This window comes from Pagrus pagrus (assembly GCF_965226575.1).
Source record: "Pagrus pagrus genome assembly, chromosome: 2".
In the NCBI taxonomy this organism is placed as follows: domain Eukaryota; kingdom Metazoa; phylum Chordata; class Actinopteri; order Spariformes; family Sparidae; genus Pagrus; species Pagrus pagrus.
This window is the reverse complement of record NC_140186.1, coordinates 13356482-13374458: the sequence shown is the minus strand read 5'-3', so window position 1 is coordinate 13374458 and position 17977 is coordinate 13356482. Positions and strand designations below refer to the sequence as shown.

At 43.4% G+C, this 17977-nt stretch overlaps 1 protein-coding gene across 2 annotated transcripts; it reads right to left on the bottom strand.

The window, feature by feature from the left end:
- Positions 1-354: 354 nt before the first annotated feature.
- pdcd4a (programmed cell death 4a) lies at positions 355-17723 on the bottom strand. 2 transcript variants are annotated; one of them, XM_084339784.1, is made up of 11 exons: positions 17256-17723; positions 8892-9194; positions 8677-8774; positions 6136-6249; positions 5787-6008; positions 5503-5600; positions 5063-5177; positions 3443-3550; positions 2232-2342; positions 1973-2112; positions 355-1560 (listed from the first exon to the last, which is right to left on the bottom strand). In XM_084339784.1, the coding sequence occupies exons 1-11, from the start codon at positions 17299-17301 to the stop codon at positions 1509-1511; spliced, it is 1407 nt and encodes a 468-aa protein (XP_084195910.1). In that variant the 5' UTR covers positions 17302-17723; the 3' UTR covers positions 355-1508. The 2 variants fall into 2 exon arrangements, with proteins under 2 accessions (XP_084195910.1, XP_084195911.1); XM_084339785.1 differs by lacking the exon at positions 17256-17723 and adding an exon at positions 11406-11550.
- Positions 17724-17977: the final 254 nt, after the last annotated feature.

Below are 17977 nucleotides of genomic sequence, written 5' to 3'. Positions count from 1 at the left end.
AAATTCTCTCGACCAGTTATTTACACTGCAGGCGTGATAAAGCTCTGCTATGACGACACATAGCCGAGTATCTTAGATGTACCGTAAATGGGGTCAAGAGTCAGAGCCTTGGGAGACAAAAATATTCCAGCCATCGGCCTCAGACTGCCTCCCAGTTACAGGTTTAAATTCTTGCACCTGCTCTGACCGTGAGTCGAGAGAAAGATGGGACATGAGATAAACTGACAACTGAAATATACATCGAAGATCACAACTGATGACTGATGTACATCTCTACTACCTTTGCCCAATCTCTTATCCTCGTTTCATCAGCCCCGCTGACATGAGCAAAAACAAAATCAAACAACAAAAACCTCATTTTCTTTTGTTTTTTTTAATGAATGCAATATATTTCTTAGCCACATAAACTTTGGTCAACATGTAAAACTGTTACAGACAGTTGCGAAAAAAAGTCTGAATATGCTTAACAAGTCGTCCTCCAAGGCTGCCATTAAACAGACATGAACCAGATTCATTTTTTCAAGATAACTCCATAATAATGCTGCCCTCTACAGAAGGTTTGGCTTTCTACCTGTTCAGGGTCATTTATTGACAATGTAGCTGTAGATTATTTAACTGCAAGCAAGATCAGAGTGCTTAAACATCGCTGTTTTTTTTTTTTTTTTACATTCCAATTTTTTCTTTTTTTTTTCCTTTTGAAAAGAAGTACATTTTCCCAAATGAAAGTTTCAAATAAACACCAAAAAATTGCCAAAACACTTCTCATTTTGACTGCTGTGCTCCACAAAGTGAACATTTGGCCTCAGAGACCAAGAACCAAAGAAAATCAAAATAAACTGTTCATGAAGGATCGATAGAACCAGTTAGACCAGAAGCTACGAAGCGTGTTGAAATTATTTCAAATCATTTGCGACAGAAAAAAAAAGTATTACATCCTTTTTGTTGAGCTACATTTACTAAGTGCTCATTGGCTGTACGGTATGCTCTGTCTTTTAAGTGCCATTTCCTTTTGTAGCGCTTTGCGTGAAGAAAAAAAAAAAACTTACACAGACATGGCAACAGGTGAAGCAAAGCAAGAGATAAAACACCCTGAATCATCTCCCACACTCCCCTGCCCGTCCCCCCGTCATTCTGCCGCTCTGACTTGAATTATTCTTAAGAAACAGGTACAAAGACTGAGGCAAGAGGGGCACATCAACCCCAGAAATAAAGAATATTCTTACAAAAAAAAAAAAGTCAAAAACAGTGATTAACAAGATGAAGAGAACTGAAGGCCCAGGCCACTCTTCAGCCTACTTTCACCGAACGTCAACGCTGGTTTGTGTAATGACAACATTATCAAGAGAGGAACAAGGAAACGTTAGACTGCCAGCATGACCGGTATCAGAGGAAACATGCTGGAGCGGAAACAGGGTGCAAGAACCTGAAGACACCCCTCCTCCTCCTCCCCCTCCTCCTCCTCCTCCTGCTGCTGCTGCTGCTGTTGTTCTTGTTCTTCCTCTTGTGGATTAGTTCTTGATCACTCCTCCATCGCCTTCACTTACAAAACGCTTCCGCCCTCTAGTGGAGGAAAAGATAGTTTGAGAGTAGTGTTGGGAAGATTTTGGGTAACTAACATTAAACAGATTTTTCTCATTGAGGACAAATCCAAAATCTATTGACCCTAATTATATGTTTAGGCCAAAGGAGCCTGAGACAGCGTATTCCTGTGTTCGGCTAACGGAGCTAACAGCTAATGGAGCTAAGCGCGCAGCAGGACATGAAGCATTAAACTGAACTGCAGTTCAACGTACAGAAAACTTTATTAATCCCACCAGGGGCAATTTGTTTACACAGCTTCCCTTGCACACATACTAAAACATACAGTAACATGTAGACACTAAAATAGATGAGTAATAAATAAAATAAGAATAAAGGAATCTGTAAGAAGTAAAACTAAAGTGTTTTCAGGTGCTAATTAATGCTAGCTAACCTGGAGGGACAGGCATCCCTCAGCTGTTTGGTGATGACAGCCTCCTGGTAGCAGAGGTCCACAAAGGTCTCCATGATAGAGTGGGCATGTGGCACATCGAGGTTGATTTCAGGGAGCTCAGTATAGACACGCTGGAAGCCCTACATGGAAAACATGGTGGAAGATGGACTACAATGTCAAACGCACATGAATTTTCATAGAAAATGTTTATTTTAACCTTCAATTAGGCTGAGAACTGGTACGTGTAAAAGGCACTGACCCTGTTCATCTGATCCACAGTGATGAGACCCGTCTTCCAGAAGGACTGCAGCAGCTTTATCATCATATGACTGGCAGTGTCTCCTTTCGACTCCAGCACCATCACCACAGCCTGAAAAACAATCATGATAAAACATTTAATGTGTGTAAGAAAAAGGAGTGTGCAGCCATCATCTAATGATAAAGTCAAAGAACAGTCGAATCAACAAGTACTGATCAGAAACAACCTGACAGGGACAGCTGCTCATTTCGCCACATGGGGGCAGCGTTTGCCATTTGCCATTAGTGTAGGCAGAGAGGAGAAGTAGTAGTTTCACAATTATGAACACAGGTTTCTTGTTTTAATTTGTGGTAAATTTGTCAGATGATAAAAAAATCTAGTGAGAGAGGCAGAAAGTCCAGCTGGGTGAATTGTTCAGGCCGTGCTGGACATGTACAACAAAACAGCAGCAGGCTCCACAATAACAGCACACTGTGTGTATGAAAAATATTAAAATCCAACCGGACATTTGGCGACCAATTCATCATCTGTTTTCACTTACAAAAGGAGGCGTCACAGAGAGGAAAGTCCATTTTCATTACTTAAATTAGCACAAATACTTTCAGCAACCCCCACAGAGCAGTGACATTTGTACGGTAGATGGACAGCTCCATGTTTTGCAACGTGATTGGCCATTTTGGATCGATTGATTTGGACTGGGCTCTGTTAATAAATGGAGAGCTAATGAGAGAAGATCTCTGCCAGACACACACACAGTGTCCTTGGCAGGAAACAGAATTAATGGTCACCAGGAGGAATTTGTTGTTTTTTATTAACCAGTTGTCCTCTGTAGTCGACCTGTCCGAGCACCAGGAAGAGAAAACACACCAAAAAGTTCCCTTTTGCTGACTTATCATACAGTGGGGATAACATGGATATACCCAACTTTCAATTCTAAATATGCTGGACATTTTCATTGCCAATATATGACTACATCCTGTCAGGCCCTCAATTTTATGCAGAAAACTTTGGTTTATTTTCTTTGATTTGACTTTCTTTATGTCAGAGTTTTACATTGGTTTGAATCTGTGTGCTTTTTATTGTTTTAAGATATGAAAAGATCATCTTATCCTTTCTTAGTCCCACAACAGGGATATTTGCATTGTTACAGCAGCAAAGAGGATTGGGGGGGGGGGGGTGATGATGATACAGTAGCATCAAGTCTTAAATACCTCATAGACCAGCTCGTGGTGAAAGTGTGGGACTTCAAGGTCTCGCAGACAGCGCTCTGCCTCCGACACGTCTCCTGATATCAGGTACTCCTTGAGCAGGAGGTTCATCTGGAAGGAGGACACACACAAAGAAAACATTCATTCAGATTCCTGTGTGCATCAAACACAGCTGGAATGAAGTACGACCTGTAACTATCAACAGCGGAGGGAGTTGTTCTGACCTGATGTCTGTCACATGTCTGAAATATAATTAAGGAATTTCTGTGAAAACTCGTGGACAGACGCGTTAAATCTTGGACACTTTCTGTTAAAAAGGATTGATGATTGAGGTATGACCATGAAACAGTTAATTTTATTTAGCACCACAGCCCTGATCGAGGAGAAAACCTTTATTTGTGCCAACAGACGCTGGATTAACAATATGTTTGTATTCACAAGACTGGATACAGACGGAGACGAACTGAGAGTTCAATAACACCCTGAAAATACCTGTCTCTTAAAACTATTCCATCAAGCCACTGCACATAAAAGGGATTTACTCCAGCAATAACCTGATTTCCTTGGGAAATAAAATTGGCACACATGCCTGACGTGCTTGACAACTCGAAGGCAGCTAGAACATTTCTTCCCGTCTTAGTCTCTGCTTCATTTGCTAGCATCGTTTGGTTATGTCACTCTCACTGCTGAGCTGCACACACATCAACCATTTTGCCTAAAATTTATTTATGGCACAATTACTCATTCCGCTTGAGATTTGAGAGGCGCTTGATTGATGCAACAAGTTCAAAACCCTCAAAGCGAGACCAACACTTGTGAGTCAACTCTGGGTCTAATCCACTGAGCTGGGGGAATGTGTGGTTTGTCTGAGCATGAGGGGGTGGGGGGGGGTGGGACTAAATCACACGAGGGGATGTGAGATGGTGAGGCAGGACGGTGACAAGGGAGAGGACGAGGAAATTGAGAGGATTAGAAGAAGCTGCGAGCGGGAGCACAACAACAGAGTGAATCAGAAAGTCAAAAAAGGCCTCTTGCAGTGTTTCCCCTGAGGCTGCACACGAGCAGGCAGGAAATCAAAACTGGACAGGAGAGCCCGTGGGTCCGAGGGCTACTGAGGATTACACAACGCTACATGACTGACGGACCCACTCTCCCATTTCTGAACATGCACAAAATCCCTTCCAATGTTGCATAACTTACGATTGACAAGATGTGCACTTGAAACTCCCACACTCGCACGCCCACATTAGCACGAATAATTCCAGAAAATCAAGATCATGGAACAATAATTATAAACAAAGACAAAGCGTGTGTGTGTGTGTGTGTGCATGTGTGTGTGTGTGCGCGCGTGTATTTCAGTTAACGTCCAGGGTGTGTATCTGTGTCAGCCCCTCCTGTGCCCTCGTTTTTTTTGCTATTCCCATTTCTCAGGGGAAAGAAGCTCTCTGCTGACACAGCAACATAGCAGAGGACTGGCCTGCTGCTCTCTACCCAGCATGCATTCCTGCCTTCTGTTTATGTGTAGGACATAATAACAATAAGGAAGGGGAGCTTGTCAATACATAACACTCCTCACCTCTTTTTACAACGTGTAATGTTCTACGTGTTTCGGCCTGAGCTCACCTCTTTGACGAGATGTTTGACAGGTCTCTGGCCTCCGCCCACGCCCCACACGTTATCTAGACGAACCATCTTCCTCTTCATGGTCAGCAGCACGGCAGCGCGATCTAAAGCCACCCTAGAAAACAAATACCCACAAAGTTGTTTTTTTGGCGCGGAAATGGGAAAATAGTGTGACTAATACAAAAATAACATCACAACAGAGGTTTCATTCTATTTAAACATTATCAGATAAAGACACTGCACTACAGGAAAGGACGACATCTGTTTCTCTTGAATAAGTAGAGAAGGGAGGAAATTTAATGATATAATAAGATTAGCTTCACAAACTCCCCTTAAAGAACCCTAAAGAGGCTTAAGAAACCTTACAGCTGTTGGCTTTGAGGTTGATTTTGTTCAAGTATAAGCTGCTGGATCTGCTATTTGTTCCCATCTTTGCTCACCTGGCATGGTCACAGTCCACTTTGCCCTTGTAACAGTCCAGGAAAGACATGGGGAGGATGTGGTCTGCTATGGCTCTGGCTATGAACTGGCCTAACATCTGGGAGACATTAGACAAAAAGGATCCACATTATGTACTTTTTAGTCCAACGGCAATATGAAAAAATATATACATTATGAAATTTCACTTAATACTTATTTAATAGTAGTTAACTTAAAGAATTTTGTTTTTCCTGAATCACACTATAAAAACTGAACCGTTAATGCACCGTGCCACCGTTGCTACCTGTGGAGCCTCTGGTGTGTCCAGCATGAGGTCTGGCAGCTCTTTGAGCATCTTGTCGAAGGCGCGGGCCATGTCACTTTGTGACAGCATCTTGCCCGACAGGTCAGACAGCAGGCGGGAGGTCAGCTCTCTGTGGCTGGCCTTGCCTTCCAGGGACAGAGACACAGCCAGAGAGGAGAACTCGTACTTATGTGGGCCCAGGTTGAGCTCCTTCAGCAGCATCTGATAGGAGGGAGGACAAAGGAAACTGTATGATATACAGACTTTACAGAGCTATACAGGCATGGTTCATCCATCCATCCATCCTTCCTGGTCAGCATGCATCGACTGGCGTGAAGAGATCACTCACCTGGACCTCTTTTGTGTCTCCGTGTTCAAAGTACTCCTGTACAATTGGGTTGACCATCTTTTCCAGTTCCTTCTCATCTACCTCTGGCACAACTGTTGCATATACCGTGTCTCCCTGTGCGAGAACAAACACATTATCAGTCTAAACTATGCACAGCAAAGTTCATTTACATTACTTATTGCGTGTTTTTTAAAGCACAAGGGTGTAGGATTTAGTGGCCACTGTAGGGGAGGGGTGTTCAGTTGGTTGGTTGAGTTAACAAGGCAATTAAGCTCGTCTTAGTTTGGTAAGAGAGATAAAATTGAATTCAAAAGGTTGTAGAAGACAGCGTAATTCCTTTCTTGGGATGCTGTGAGTTTGTTTTGTTCATTTATTATGCTAACATAGGGGTTATCAGACCACCGCCTCCTGCTGGTACAAAGTGGTATTACGAGACAGGTTGGGGCGGGGCTAGCTTGTTAGCACGCTAACTCCATACACAACACATAGATGTTAATTTAACAATTTAACAAGATTACTTTGATTGTGCCTTCTGTTATCGGTCCCTTTTCTACCCTTCTGTGCTAACGTAACAAACTTTTCTCTTTTTCTTTTCAATACTTGCATCATCGCATTCATCAACTGCCAGGAATGTCAGTACAAACCTGTCCAGCTAACTTTTCAGGTGTGGTTTTGCTAGACCTGGAGAACAATAGTGCATGTTGGCAAAATAATAATCTTTGTGGGCCGATAATCTATCCAATGTGTGCACTGCAAACTATAAAAAGGAGAATAACTACTTTGACTTTCTAATGTCCTGTAAAAGTGAGAGCATAATAAATAAGGACTAAATTGTCTTGACCTTTTTTGAAAAGCCGAAGTTCATATAACAGGAATACAAATATTAGTATAAAGACAGATTGTCGCCAAGAGTCCAAAACTCTGATTCACTTCCTGTTTCTGCTCATGTTGGCTGAAGTGTCTGCGGACTGTGACGGTGATGCAAGAGAACCAAAACAATCTTTTATGGCCGAGCACAAGACAACGAATGAACTTCCTGCACAAGATCTTTGTTTGTGATTCAAGAGAGGAGGCCGGTTATACTGAAACCAAGGATCCTTCAAAGGAGAGGAAACGGGATTTTCTCAAGCAAAATTATTTTTGTCATTTTCCTGAGGACAAGACAACCTGTACCACACAGAAAGCCTTCTTCCCCCTCATTCTGATTCAGAGAGTACCGTCTGCACATGCTACTTTTCTGTACCACTCTGACCCAGTTCCCTGATAACACACTGACCTTTTTCTGCTACGCTCCTTCAATATCCAACGCCAAATCACACCGGCTTCTCTGAGCCGTTCCGAAACCATTATCACCTTTTTACAGACAGAAGCTCAATTCCCACTCTACTAGTCGGTCAGCGCAACAGGAGACAAACAAACTTCAGCATCGCTTGGAGCGTTTGCTTGATAACAGGGTTAAAGATTGAAAATACTGATGATTGTGATGGGACGGAGCCATCTGGATGAATCATGTGAGTAGGCGTTTTTTTTAAATGCGCTTCGGCCAGATCATGTAGACTTTGATATGAAACTCATTTCCCACTTTATGAACAATACAGTTTAATTACAAACTCGTCTTTGATCTTACGCAAGATATTGCAGTTTGTCACAAGAGAGAAGTACACTGTATGATTCATTACAGATGCAGGAGTGCATACGCTTGCTGTCTGAGTGTGGACAATCATTATCTTGTTCACAGAGCGAAGCCTCGTTTATATTCAGTGCGTTTCAGCAGCAGCCCTTCAACATCAGCACGTTTGTTTGACACAAGACATAAAAGCTGTCAGCCAGTCGAAACAGCTTTGATCAGTGGGCCTCTTTGGAACAAAAAGCTGCTGCACACAACAGGTCAGAGCAACAACAGCTGCCTCAAACTAACCTCTGCTGCTGATGCTCTTTCTCTTGTGGTGAAAACTGTCTGGCGTAGGTGTGTGTGTGTGTGTACACAGGTTGCTGATGCACAGGTAATGCAAACACTTTGGAAATTAAACCGTCAACTTCCAGAGTGCACCAAAAAGAAGACCTTTCCCTTTAATATGTCCAGTTGTAACGACTAATCGATTAGTTGGTTAATAATCTGCAACTAGATTGATCGATTCATCTTGGAGTCATTTTTCAGTTAATTATGTCTTATTTCTTTGGATATGTCTTCAGGTTTGAACTGTGGCCTGAACAAAATGAGCAATTTGAAAATGTCACCTTGGACAAAAATTACAGACCCCGTGATTAATCAATTAAATGAGAAAATAAGACCAGTGTGTTCCTTAGCCTGAAAGCATTACAGTTTAAATCAAGCATTTTCCAAACAAGACTTAGTCGACATGAGCCACGACGTCGCCAGATCACATTCCAGCAGGGACCTTTGTTGCATTCAGTTTCCCATCTCTCTCTCTCACCCCTTATGTCATCTCTCTACTGCCATCTGTCTAATTAAGACAGAATAATATACATATTACTCTATGGAGAGTTAAAAATCCAGACAAGTCTGCTACACTCACTCACCTGAGAAGATTCATCATAGTTTGGGTCCCGTACATCAGGCTCCTCGACTTCATAAACCAGCCCAGCAGCCCCCCAAACTCCTTTACCACCTGCCCCACCTGCACACAACCAGACAAACCACCAATCAGATACTGTCAACAGTAGCTGCTTCTCCTTCACTGTTACTGTAAAAAGTCTGCGGCAGCTTCTGAAAAACTAAAAAAGCAGAAAGATACCTTTTTTGGGCAGGCCTCTGCCTTTGCCCGTCCTGGACTTGCGGTCATTGGTGTTGACTTTGCCCTTTGGACTATTTGGGTCACCCCCTGGCACATCTCCCGACTCGGAGAAGGACTCGCTGGTGGAGTTGCGGGACGAGGACTTGCGCAGGCGGCGCTTGGCTTTGGCTTTGAGTCGCGCCTCGTGGAGCGCTTTCTCCTGAGGCGTCCAGTTGCCGTTCACCTCTGCGTCATTCAGCGCATCTTCGTCGCCGCTGTAGGCACGGTTAGCGTCTGCCAGTTTCTCGTCGAAAGAGAACATTCCTGCGGTCAGAAAATTAGAACAGATGCCGTTAATGATGTTTGTTATTATACTGCCATAAAACTGTGCACGTCAGTTGAGACATTATTGGTACACTATGTGGCTAAAAGTTGACACAACAGCAACAGTTTCGGGAAGACATAAAAAACCCATCATAGACTATGTTTAGTCCAAAAAGTTGTTTTTTGGTGTGGAGGAACCCGACTAGCTGGCTCACAATGCTGACCTCCACCCCATCCGACGCCTCTGAGGTTGTGGTCATGATGAATCAGCCACGTTGGACCTCAACGATCCTCTTGCAGCTGGACAGGAGCAAATCCCTTTGGCCAGTTTCTATTCTTATGGACATAGCTTAGGTTAGGGGTCTGGTTCTTGCCTTGTAGAGTATACCTACACTGATCAGCCACAGCATTAATAGGACAATGAGACGACTGATCATCTCGTTACAATGCAATACTCTGCTGGGACACCTTGGGATGCCGCTTGACACGCACCACTCCTTCAAACACTGTAGCAGACCATGGAGGCCCAACTGTGGATTGAACTCGGCTCTGACCCATCGAGGCATGGACACAGGACCTCTTTGGGCGTCATGTGGTGTCTAGCAGCAGGGCGTTGGTTGGGGATGCTTCAAGTCCTGTGGGTTGGGGGGAGTGGAGCCTCCATGGGTCGGTCTTGTTCTGGCACATCTCACAGATGCTTGATCGGAATGGGATTTGGGGAATTTGAAGGCCGAGGCCTTGAGCTCTTTGTCATGTTCTTCGGGCCATTTCTCAGCAGGTTTTTGTGGTCTGGCAGGATGCATCGTCTTTGAGTAGTGCTGTTGTCATAAGGGGGTGTATTTGCTCTGCAATGTCATTTGGATTGGTGGTGCATGTCAAGTGGCATCCAAATGAACGCCCGCAAGGTTTCCGAGCAGGCCACTGTACTGCAACGACATGATCACTGTGTTCCACTTCACCTGTGAGTCCTTTTAATGTTTTGGCTGATCGATGTATATCTTTAATGTCACTTGGGTGACAAGAGTAAGAATGTAAACCAAACAAAAAAGTCTGAAATATGTGCATTACTACTAGAGATTATTTTGTCTCCGTGTCCAAAAAATATTTATAATTAGTGGTTGAATAAGGACTCGGATCAATACCACACTGTTTCAAGTCTCACACTAAACTGACATAAAAGAGGTAGCTGCTACGAACGCAGACTGTTGCGTTGCATCACATCTCTGTATCTCGGCAAAAAGGCTGCACGTAAACACACTGCAAAGACTACAGCTGTCGGCCAACAAGCTTGTACGTTCTGCGCCTGTGTGATAAGAATTACCTCTCTGTCGATATATAAACCGTTGTTATGACTTAGCAGCATTTTTTTGACAATAAGTTGCCAATGGCGAAGAGGCAGAGGAGAAAAATAAGGACAAACCGTGCTCAACAGGTGAAATCATGGATACTACAGGACCTTTCGTCCTGCATTCAAATGTGTACTTAAGTAGAAGTACAAAAGTATTAACATCAAAAGATACTTACTCATCCAGAATGGCCTATTTCATTAAAACTTGGATTACAACTCGTCATGCATTGTGTTGAAAAATGATGAAAAATGCTGAATATCGGCACCGATAATCGTCTACCCTAAAGTAGCATTAAATGGAAATACTCAAGTAAACCTAAGTACCTCAAATAATAAAAATACTTGAGTATTTACTCTCCACCACTGCTAATAATCTTAACTATATTTCAGATGATCCAGAGAGATTTTATCACATCTACACTAGTAAATGGATTTACCGCTTCTGAAACAATGTTATTAAAAATCTGCAGTTAAATAAAAAAATTATTTAAACAAGGTTAATGTCCTCCGACAAGTGAAAAGACATGGCAACATTCTGCATATTATTGCTGTACATGACACATTCAGCTCATATCTATAATGAGACAACACTTTGTGTTCAACTTGCTTATATTGTTTAACTTTGATTATCTGCACCAACAGGCCACCTCAGTGCATCCAGCACAACTGCACAAACACTTTCACACAACAGCAACACCGGTTCAAGGCGTGAAAACAATGCTGTCTGACTGCATGTGTGCTCCAGCCACCTCCACATGTCACGGCCATGTTTTGCACGTCGAGCCAAAGGTCGCGTAGCACCCGCAGCATAACACAAGAAGATGGCAGAATTCAATTCACACACGCATTCTTGTGAAACTCACCAGCTCTATCAGCAGGCGTTACAAGTGCCATCTAACTTAAATAACAAGAAACTTTTTTGCTACTCTTCTGTGGGTGTGTAGAAAACTCTGTATTTAGTCATAAAACGTCTACCCAGGTGGCTTCTTGTAGAGACAGAAACAACAACAAGTGGGACTGGAGCGCTCCTGCAGGCATGGGAGGAGGAAGGGAGGGAGCAAAGGGGAACACATGGCGCAGAAATGCTGACACCAAATTTTTTTTGTACTCCTCCGTCTTCTCGCGATCGCTCCGCAGCAGCCAGAGTGGACCTGACTACATATGGCATGGTTGGGTCCATGGGTGGTCACATGACACGGGGCTGTAGGAGAGAAGGAAAAGCAGGAGGAGGAGGAATGTCTGAGGGTGTAATGAATACTTGCATGGGCCCCAAATGGCAGTTTGAGGAGTTATGGCCCTATAGATTACAGGACATGTAGAAAATACACATAGCGAGGAGAGGGAAAAAGGTCCAAGCCACAGATAAAACTAACAATCTGAAAAAGCTGCAGCAGTCTGTGTGCTGAAAAAGTTACAAGTAGTGTAATTATCATACTTCTGGTGTAGATGAAGAAAAGCAAATCTACTGAAAAGTTATTCAACAGAGCTCAGACTTCAGCTTGGGAGTGTGATTAACAAATGAAAGGAAGCACCTCTGAGTAAAGCAGGACGCCTCCCTGCATTAACCTGTTGCAGTAAGACCAGCACCACACCCTTGGCCTTCAAAATCTGTAAACAGGCAACCATGTGTCATCTCCTCCCCCCCTGCTCCTCCTCTTTCCACTTAAGTAGGCCACACTGCCAAACACACAACCGGCCAATCGGGAAGAAGCAGAAAAATGGGAAGGCCGAAAAAAGTCGGAGGTGTTTGCCAAGACAAAGAGTTGCAAAATAAGCAGCACAAAATGCAACCGAACTAAGTTCTTATCGTGTGACTCTGTAACGCAGAACTTTTTTGCAACGAGTTGTTACTTTAAGGTCTGTAAGTCACAGTCGCTTACAGCTGCTGTGACAAACTCACTCTGTTGTCTTTAACCCTGCACGCCCACCACAGCACACCAAAATGAACACCAAACCACACAACGCTGTCATGATGGTTTTCAAAACCGCCCACACGGTTAACCAGTTTTTCAAACACAGTCAGCTGCAGACCAGCAGAGGACCTCTGGTCTATGAGCCGTGTGGGAGCTCTCCACAGTGTCAAGGTGTTTAGCTTCAGGTCTCTGTACAGTAGCAGTGTTTATAAGTGAGAGGGAGGTCAGTGGATCACATTCCTCCTCAGGGCCAGGCCTAGTTTACAAGACTTACAGTAACTTTAAGTATGCAGTGTTCATTTTTGGGTGAATCATTGAAATGCAGCAACATTTTTTGTCTCTCTTCATGATTTATGAGAAGAGCTTCACACTCAAAAGCTGGAGAAGATTCTCTGTGCTTGCTTTAAAATTGAAAGACACGTTTCCAGCCAAAGTAAAAATAAAAGTAACTTAAGTCCCATGAACTACTTTCAAGGTACCTTCAGCGTGTTGTTGTCATCATTTCCACCACAGTCAACAACGCTGGTCCATCGGTCATATGCAACTGGTTTGAAGCGTCGTAAGAGATCTTCCACTGTTTTAAAGTACTACCCCTCCAAACAGGGACTTTTTCAGGGGTTAAATAATGTCCCTGGAACCTAATTTAGACCCCTGGTCCTTGAGGAGGAAACGCAACGGTTCCCTCAAAAGGTTCCTCCTTGACCTTGGATTGGTCCAACATAGTGAAATAGTGAATCTTCTCGCAGATGGTCTTGTTCGCTTATGTAGGTCGTGTTCAGTCGGCATCAGTATTAAATTGAGATCGTTTCATAGATAGTTAAAAGTTACTTGTAGATTTTGATTGTTACGCAGATGACACAACATTGTTGTAAAGGCCTTCTGTCAAAAACATATATGCAAAGTGCTTTGATTTAGATTCAGTAAGCTTTTAAATTTCCTGTGCATCTTAACAAATATCTCAAGAAACTGCCAGCAACGTGGGCAATATATCAACTGTTGATGAAATGTCGGTGTAATAGTTTATAGTTAGACGTTAGCAGTAAGTGATCCGACTCGCACTGACTGAAGAAAGTTGTTTGTTTGCAAGGACTCAGGCAGAAGCAGAACATTATGGGCAAACATTTTTTTCTGCACCTTTATATATTTCCTTTCCTTTATTCCTCTCCTTTCTGCGTTTCATGCCTACATTGGTTTATGTAACTCATGTTGTACCACTGTAGCACAGACACAAATCTCAATCTCAGTCGAACATCCTGGTTAAAACAAGGGTCAACAGGGTAAAACAAAAATCTAATAACAGAGATCCTTCTCTGACAACCCACGCACGGACGGACTTAAGTAAAAACATGTGTGGTGTCCCTCTATGGTCAAGCAAGCATCTGCACAATGATAAGGGAACAAAAAGAACACAGCCCGGCTGCATGTGGTCCTGTGGTGGTTAGCTATCAAAGGAGAACAGGGTGTGGATGTCTCAGGGGTTTTAACTGTCATTTCGTTTAATGAAAGGAGACTTGAGACTTAAAAACATGCTTCAGACGCATCACCTTAACTTGTGTGCATGTGGTGATTTAGCGTTTAAATATACAAGAGTAACATGAGCCGAGGAAGTGGCCACACACGCTCGGTTGCCACATATGAAACAATCTCTTTTTGTTTAATCAATGCAGAAGGAACATAAAAAAAAGAAATCATTTACAGTTTTGCTGACTGCGCTTCTGTAGCAGCTGCAAACAACAACACGGTGAAAGTGCATACAAAAGATTAGAGCTACTCAGATAAAGTGACTGGCTCGGCCTGATAACATGTTTATTTTTTCATATAATTAGTCATCGCCAGCACGGATGCACTGTAAAACACTGCTATGCATGGGTAGTGTTTTCGGTTTCCATACTGAAGAACTCAATGCAAACGGATGGTGTGAGCAAACATGTTTTTGTGAATGTATGTGGGAGGGAGGAGGGTTGAACAAAAGAGGAGCGGGGCCAGACACCATAACATGATGTGTACTCAGCAGGCCACGAACAGATCTGGCTTGACATTTACTTCCGTGGGTTTCTTCCATGAGGCTCTTAACGCATGTATTTACCTAAGGAGCTATGTAAATGCTCACACAGGTGGGGATCTACACAGGCTTTAAATCTGCACATATTGCCTGTTTATCAAAGCACAGACTTGCTATGTGTCGCTTCGAAAACTCACCCAGGCCTGATAGATTATTTCTGGTGAAACATACCTGGATAAGTCACTGAATCATGTGCAGTTTCCAGTTAGTCCTGACCAAAACTGTATCAAGGCATAACTGTATGTCAGAACTACGAAACTACTCATCAGGGGCTCGTTATGTGTTGAACTGACGCACTAAAAATAAAGATTAATTGAAAAAAGACCTGACAATCAAGCAAATTACATCTACTGTTTAAAGTAACACTATGTAACTTTTTGAACTGATTCTGAGGAAAGATAGTTGATTGTTGAGTCACGTTCCCAGGTACATTTTGGGTTGGCACTGAACCCTAGCTGTTAACCCAACGCGTTGCTATTTGACGATCTGGAAATGAGACTCAGCGCTGTGCAGACCTAGCGACCCATCACTGGTTGCCCCAGTACAGTACAGTCTTAGATTGGTTTCCTGATTTCATTGCCTAAGTGTAAACACCAGGGGTCGACCGATGTGGCTTTTTCAGGGCCGATATTCATTATAAATCAAGGACAATGAACAAATGACATTTGGGAACAAGCAAAAATGAAACTCTTTGTGTGTCACCCAGTGATGGAATCAACCTAAGTTCTGTCCCTAAGAAAAATTTTCCAGGTACTTTACGCGGGTATTTCCATTTTCTGCTACTCAATACTTTCTCTCCACTACATTTATTGGATGCATTTAATTTCTAGTCCCTTTGCGGATTCAGATTATTCAGTGTTTACCGGCTATTAATTGTGACGTGTTACCGGTCAGATGACGTGGGCGGGACAGTGTGCGAGAGAATACTGCATCAGGGCCAAAGTGGCACATTTTAACAGAAAAATCACAGATACTGATAATCGGAAAATTGCTGAATATCGACTAGATGATCAGCCAGGGTCGATAATCGGTCTAACCCCAGTAAATAACGTGGATTTCAAACTAAAACCACAACAGGGAGACGGGGTTACCACCATTTATTTATCCTTCATTTTTGTATAGACCTTTTGATTTATGATTACTTGTCTGAGATTGCTTGTATATTTGATTTGATTTCGGTATATTTTCAGTACAAATTTAGTTTTTATCTTAAAGATTTACAAATATTGTTGGAGAGGATAATTGCGACATGAGCTTTCACCGGGCAGGTCAGGAGTAATGGATCATTAGATGCGATCTACGTTTTCAAGACTTGTAAGGTTTTCATATTTCCCACACTGTTGAGTTCAGCGTCCAGACTTGCCCCACAACGTATGGAGGGGTTTGTTTGCCCCATTTTTTTTCCCCTCTCCAGGACAATAGAGTCTTTGACAGCCTGTGTGTGAGTGTGTGACCACCTCATCGACACAGACAGCTTGATCAAGCGTGGGTGACCTTCCTTGAGAAACAGGCTGGTCAAGCTCATGCAGAAAAGCCCCATCTGTGCACTGAAGCATGGGCTGGCTTTTCTACAGCAACAACAACACGCCATGACATCCCAGATACCATGCGGTGTGTGGCGTGCACCGATCTACCTCTGTGTCACCTCAACTGAATCTATTGTGGGGCTTTTTTTTCTTTTCTTTTTTAAGCAAACACAATCAAGGGCTTATCCCACATGTGGTACGCCAGATTGACACATCAGGACAGGTTTCTAACTATACACTTGTGCCACTTATGTAAGCTTTTAAATACACAACAACGCAGAGATTATGTAAGGCTTTCCTATTGGCTCTTATAGTAGGCTATACATGTCGACGTCATCGCCAGGCTGAGAGGGGAGACCACGTACGGAACTGAGTGTGTTCGGATATCAGTCAGGAAGAGCCACTGTGGCACGGTTTTAATCATTGCCCTCACACTGTACGCATTAAAGACGAGTGTATGACAGAGAATCGACCCATCAGTGATCGCTGCTGCCCGGATCGATCGAGTTACATCGAGTTAACGTCCCTTCCTTGTGTTTCTCAGCGGTGAGACTGGCAGCCTGTTGTGTGATGGAGGCGTCTGCTCAACAAAAACATGATTTCATGCAGGAAAGGGGCGTGTGGTGTGATCCTGACTGCACCGAGGAGCTTAATGACGGTTAAATACCCAGGCTGACACAGAAAGTGTTGACACACAAGTATGTAATTGAGGAAGAATAACCCCCCCACCAAAAAAACAGGAAGTAAAACATCTCGATCTCACTCATGCATATACACAAAGAGTGTACACATAGGAAAAGTGTGTGTATAAGAATGCACTGAGCGTGCACACAAAGGCGGAAGTAAGCGTTATGTCCTCGTCCAATCAGAAACGCGAAAGGGTTAAATGTAAGCGCAGCACAACAACACACGTCGAGGCGAAGCTGCTAAAATACCACAAAAAGCAAATGGAGTTCGGTTCGAGTTGTGCAACGCCAAGTGCAAAACCAGCCGTCCGTGTGCACCGATTGTTGCACCAGTGCTCGATGTGTGTATATGCGTGTGCGTTTGTGTGTGTGGCTTTTTAGCAGAGCACATGGTGGAGCATGGCTAGCTCTGCAGCCCATCCCATGCAGGGACAATAGATCGGGGAGAGAGCACGCCAGCAGGCCCAGCGGCAGCTCCGTGAGACCTCACACCTGCACAAAGCGAAGGCCGAATTCAGTCACTCACCGTCGGCTTGTGGCGCGGTGGACCACGTCTCCACTTCGGTCGCCATGGCTCTCTCTCTCCGACGGCTCGGTTAAAAAAAAAAAAAAAAAAAAATCCTCCTCACTGTGCGCTCCTCCTTTCCAGCAACAAATCCCCCCCAAAAAAACTGCAAGGCAAAACGTCTGCAGAACAAGATGTTCAGAGTTTAGACGATCTTTGGACAAAAAAGGGGGGTAAAAAAACAAGAGTCCTCACTCGTTTTTGATCGTGCAGCTGAAGAAAACACACAGAAAAAATAATGCTCAGGTTGAACTACAAAGAGCTCAAATGCTGAAGAGTGAAGGAGGTAAATGCAAAGAAAGAAAACAAAAAGGTTTCACGCTCTTCTCAGCGTGGACGGCTGGGAAAGAGTCGACACTGAGAGGGCAGGTTAACTGGTCGGAGAGAGCATTTCAAACAAACAGCCTGCAAGATAAACAAAAGTCTGTTTTTAACTTTGCAGAAGCGATCCGAGTCACGTGGGGGGGAAACACGGATGGGGACTGGTCAGAAGAGGGGGTGGGTGCTGGTCCCTCCTGACCAATCACAGAGCAGGATAAACCTGCCTGCTGTAAATGAAAAATATCCTCAAAATGTGGAGCATTTCTGTTTGAATGATCTCATTGATGTTTTTAATCCCTCCGATATGTTTGATTTTACACATTATATGCCAGTTTATGTCCCCAAACATAACCTTTAATTGA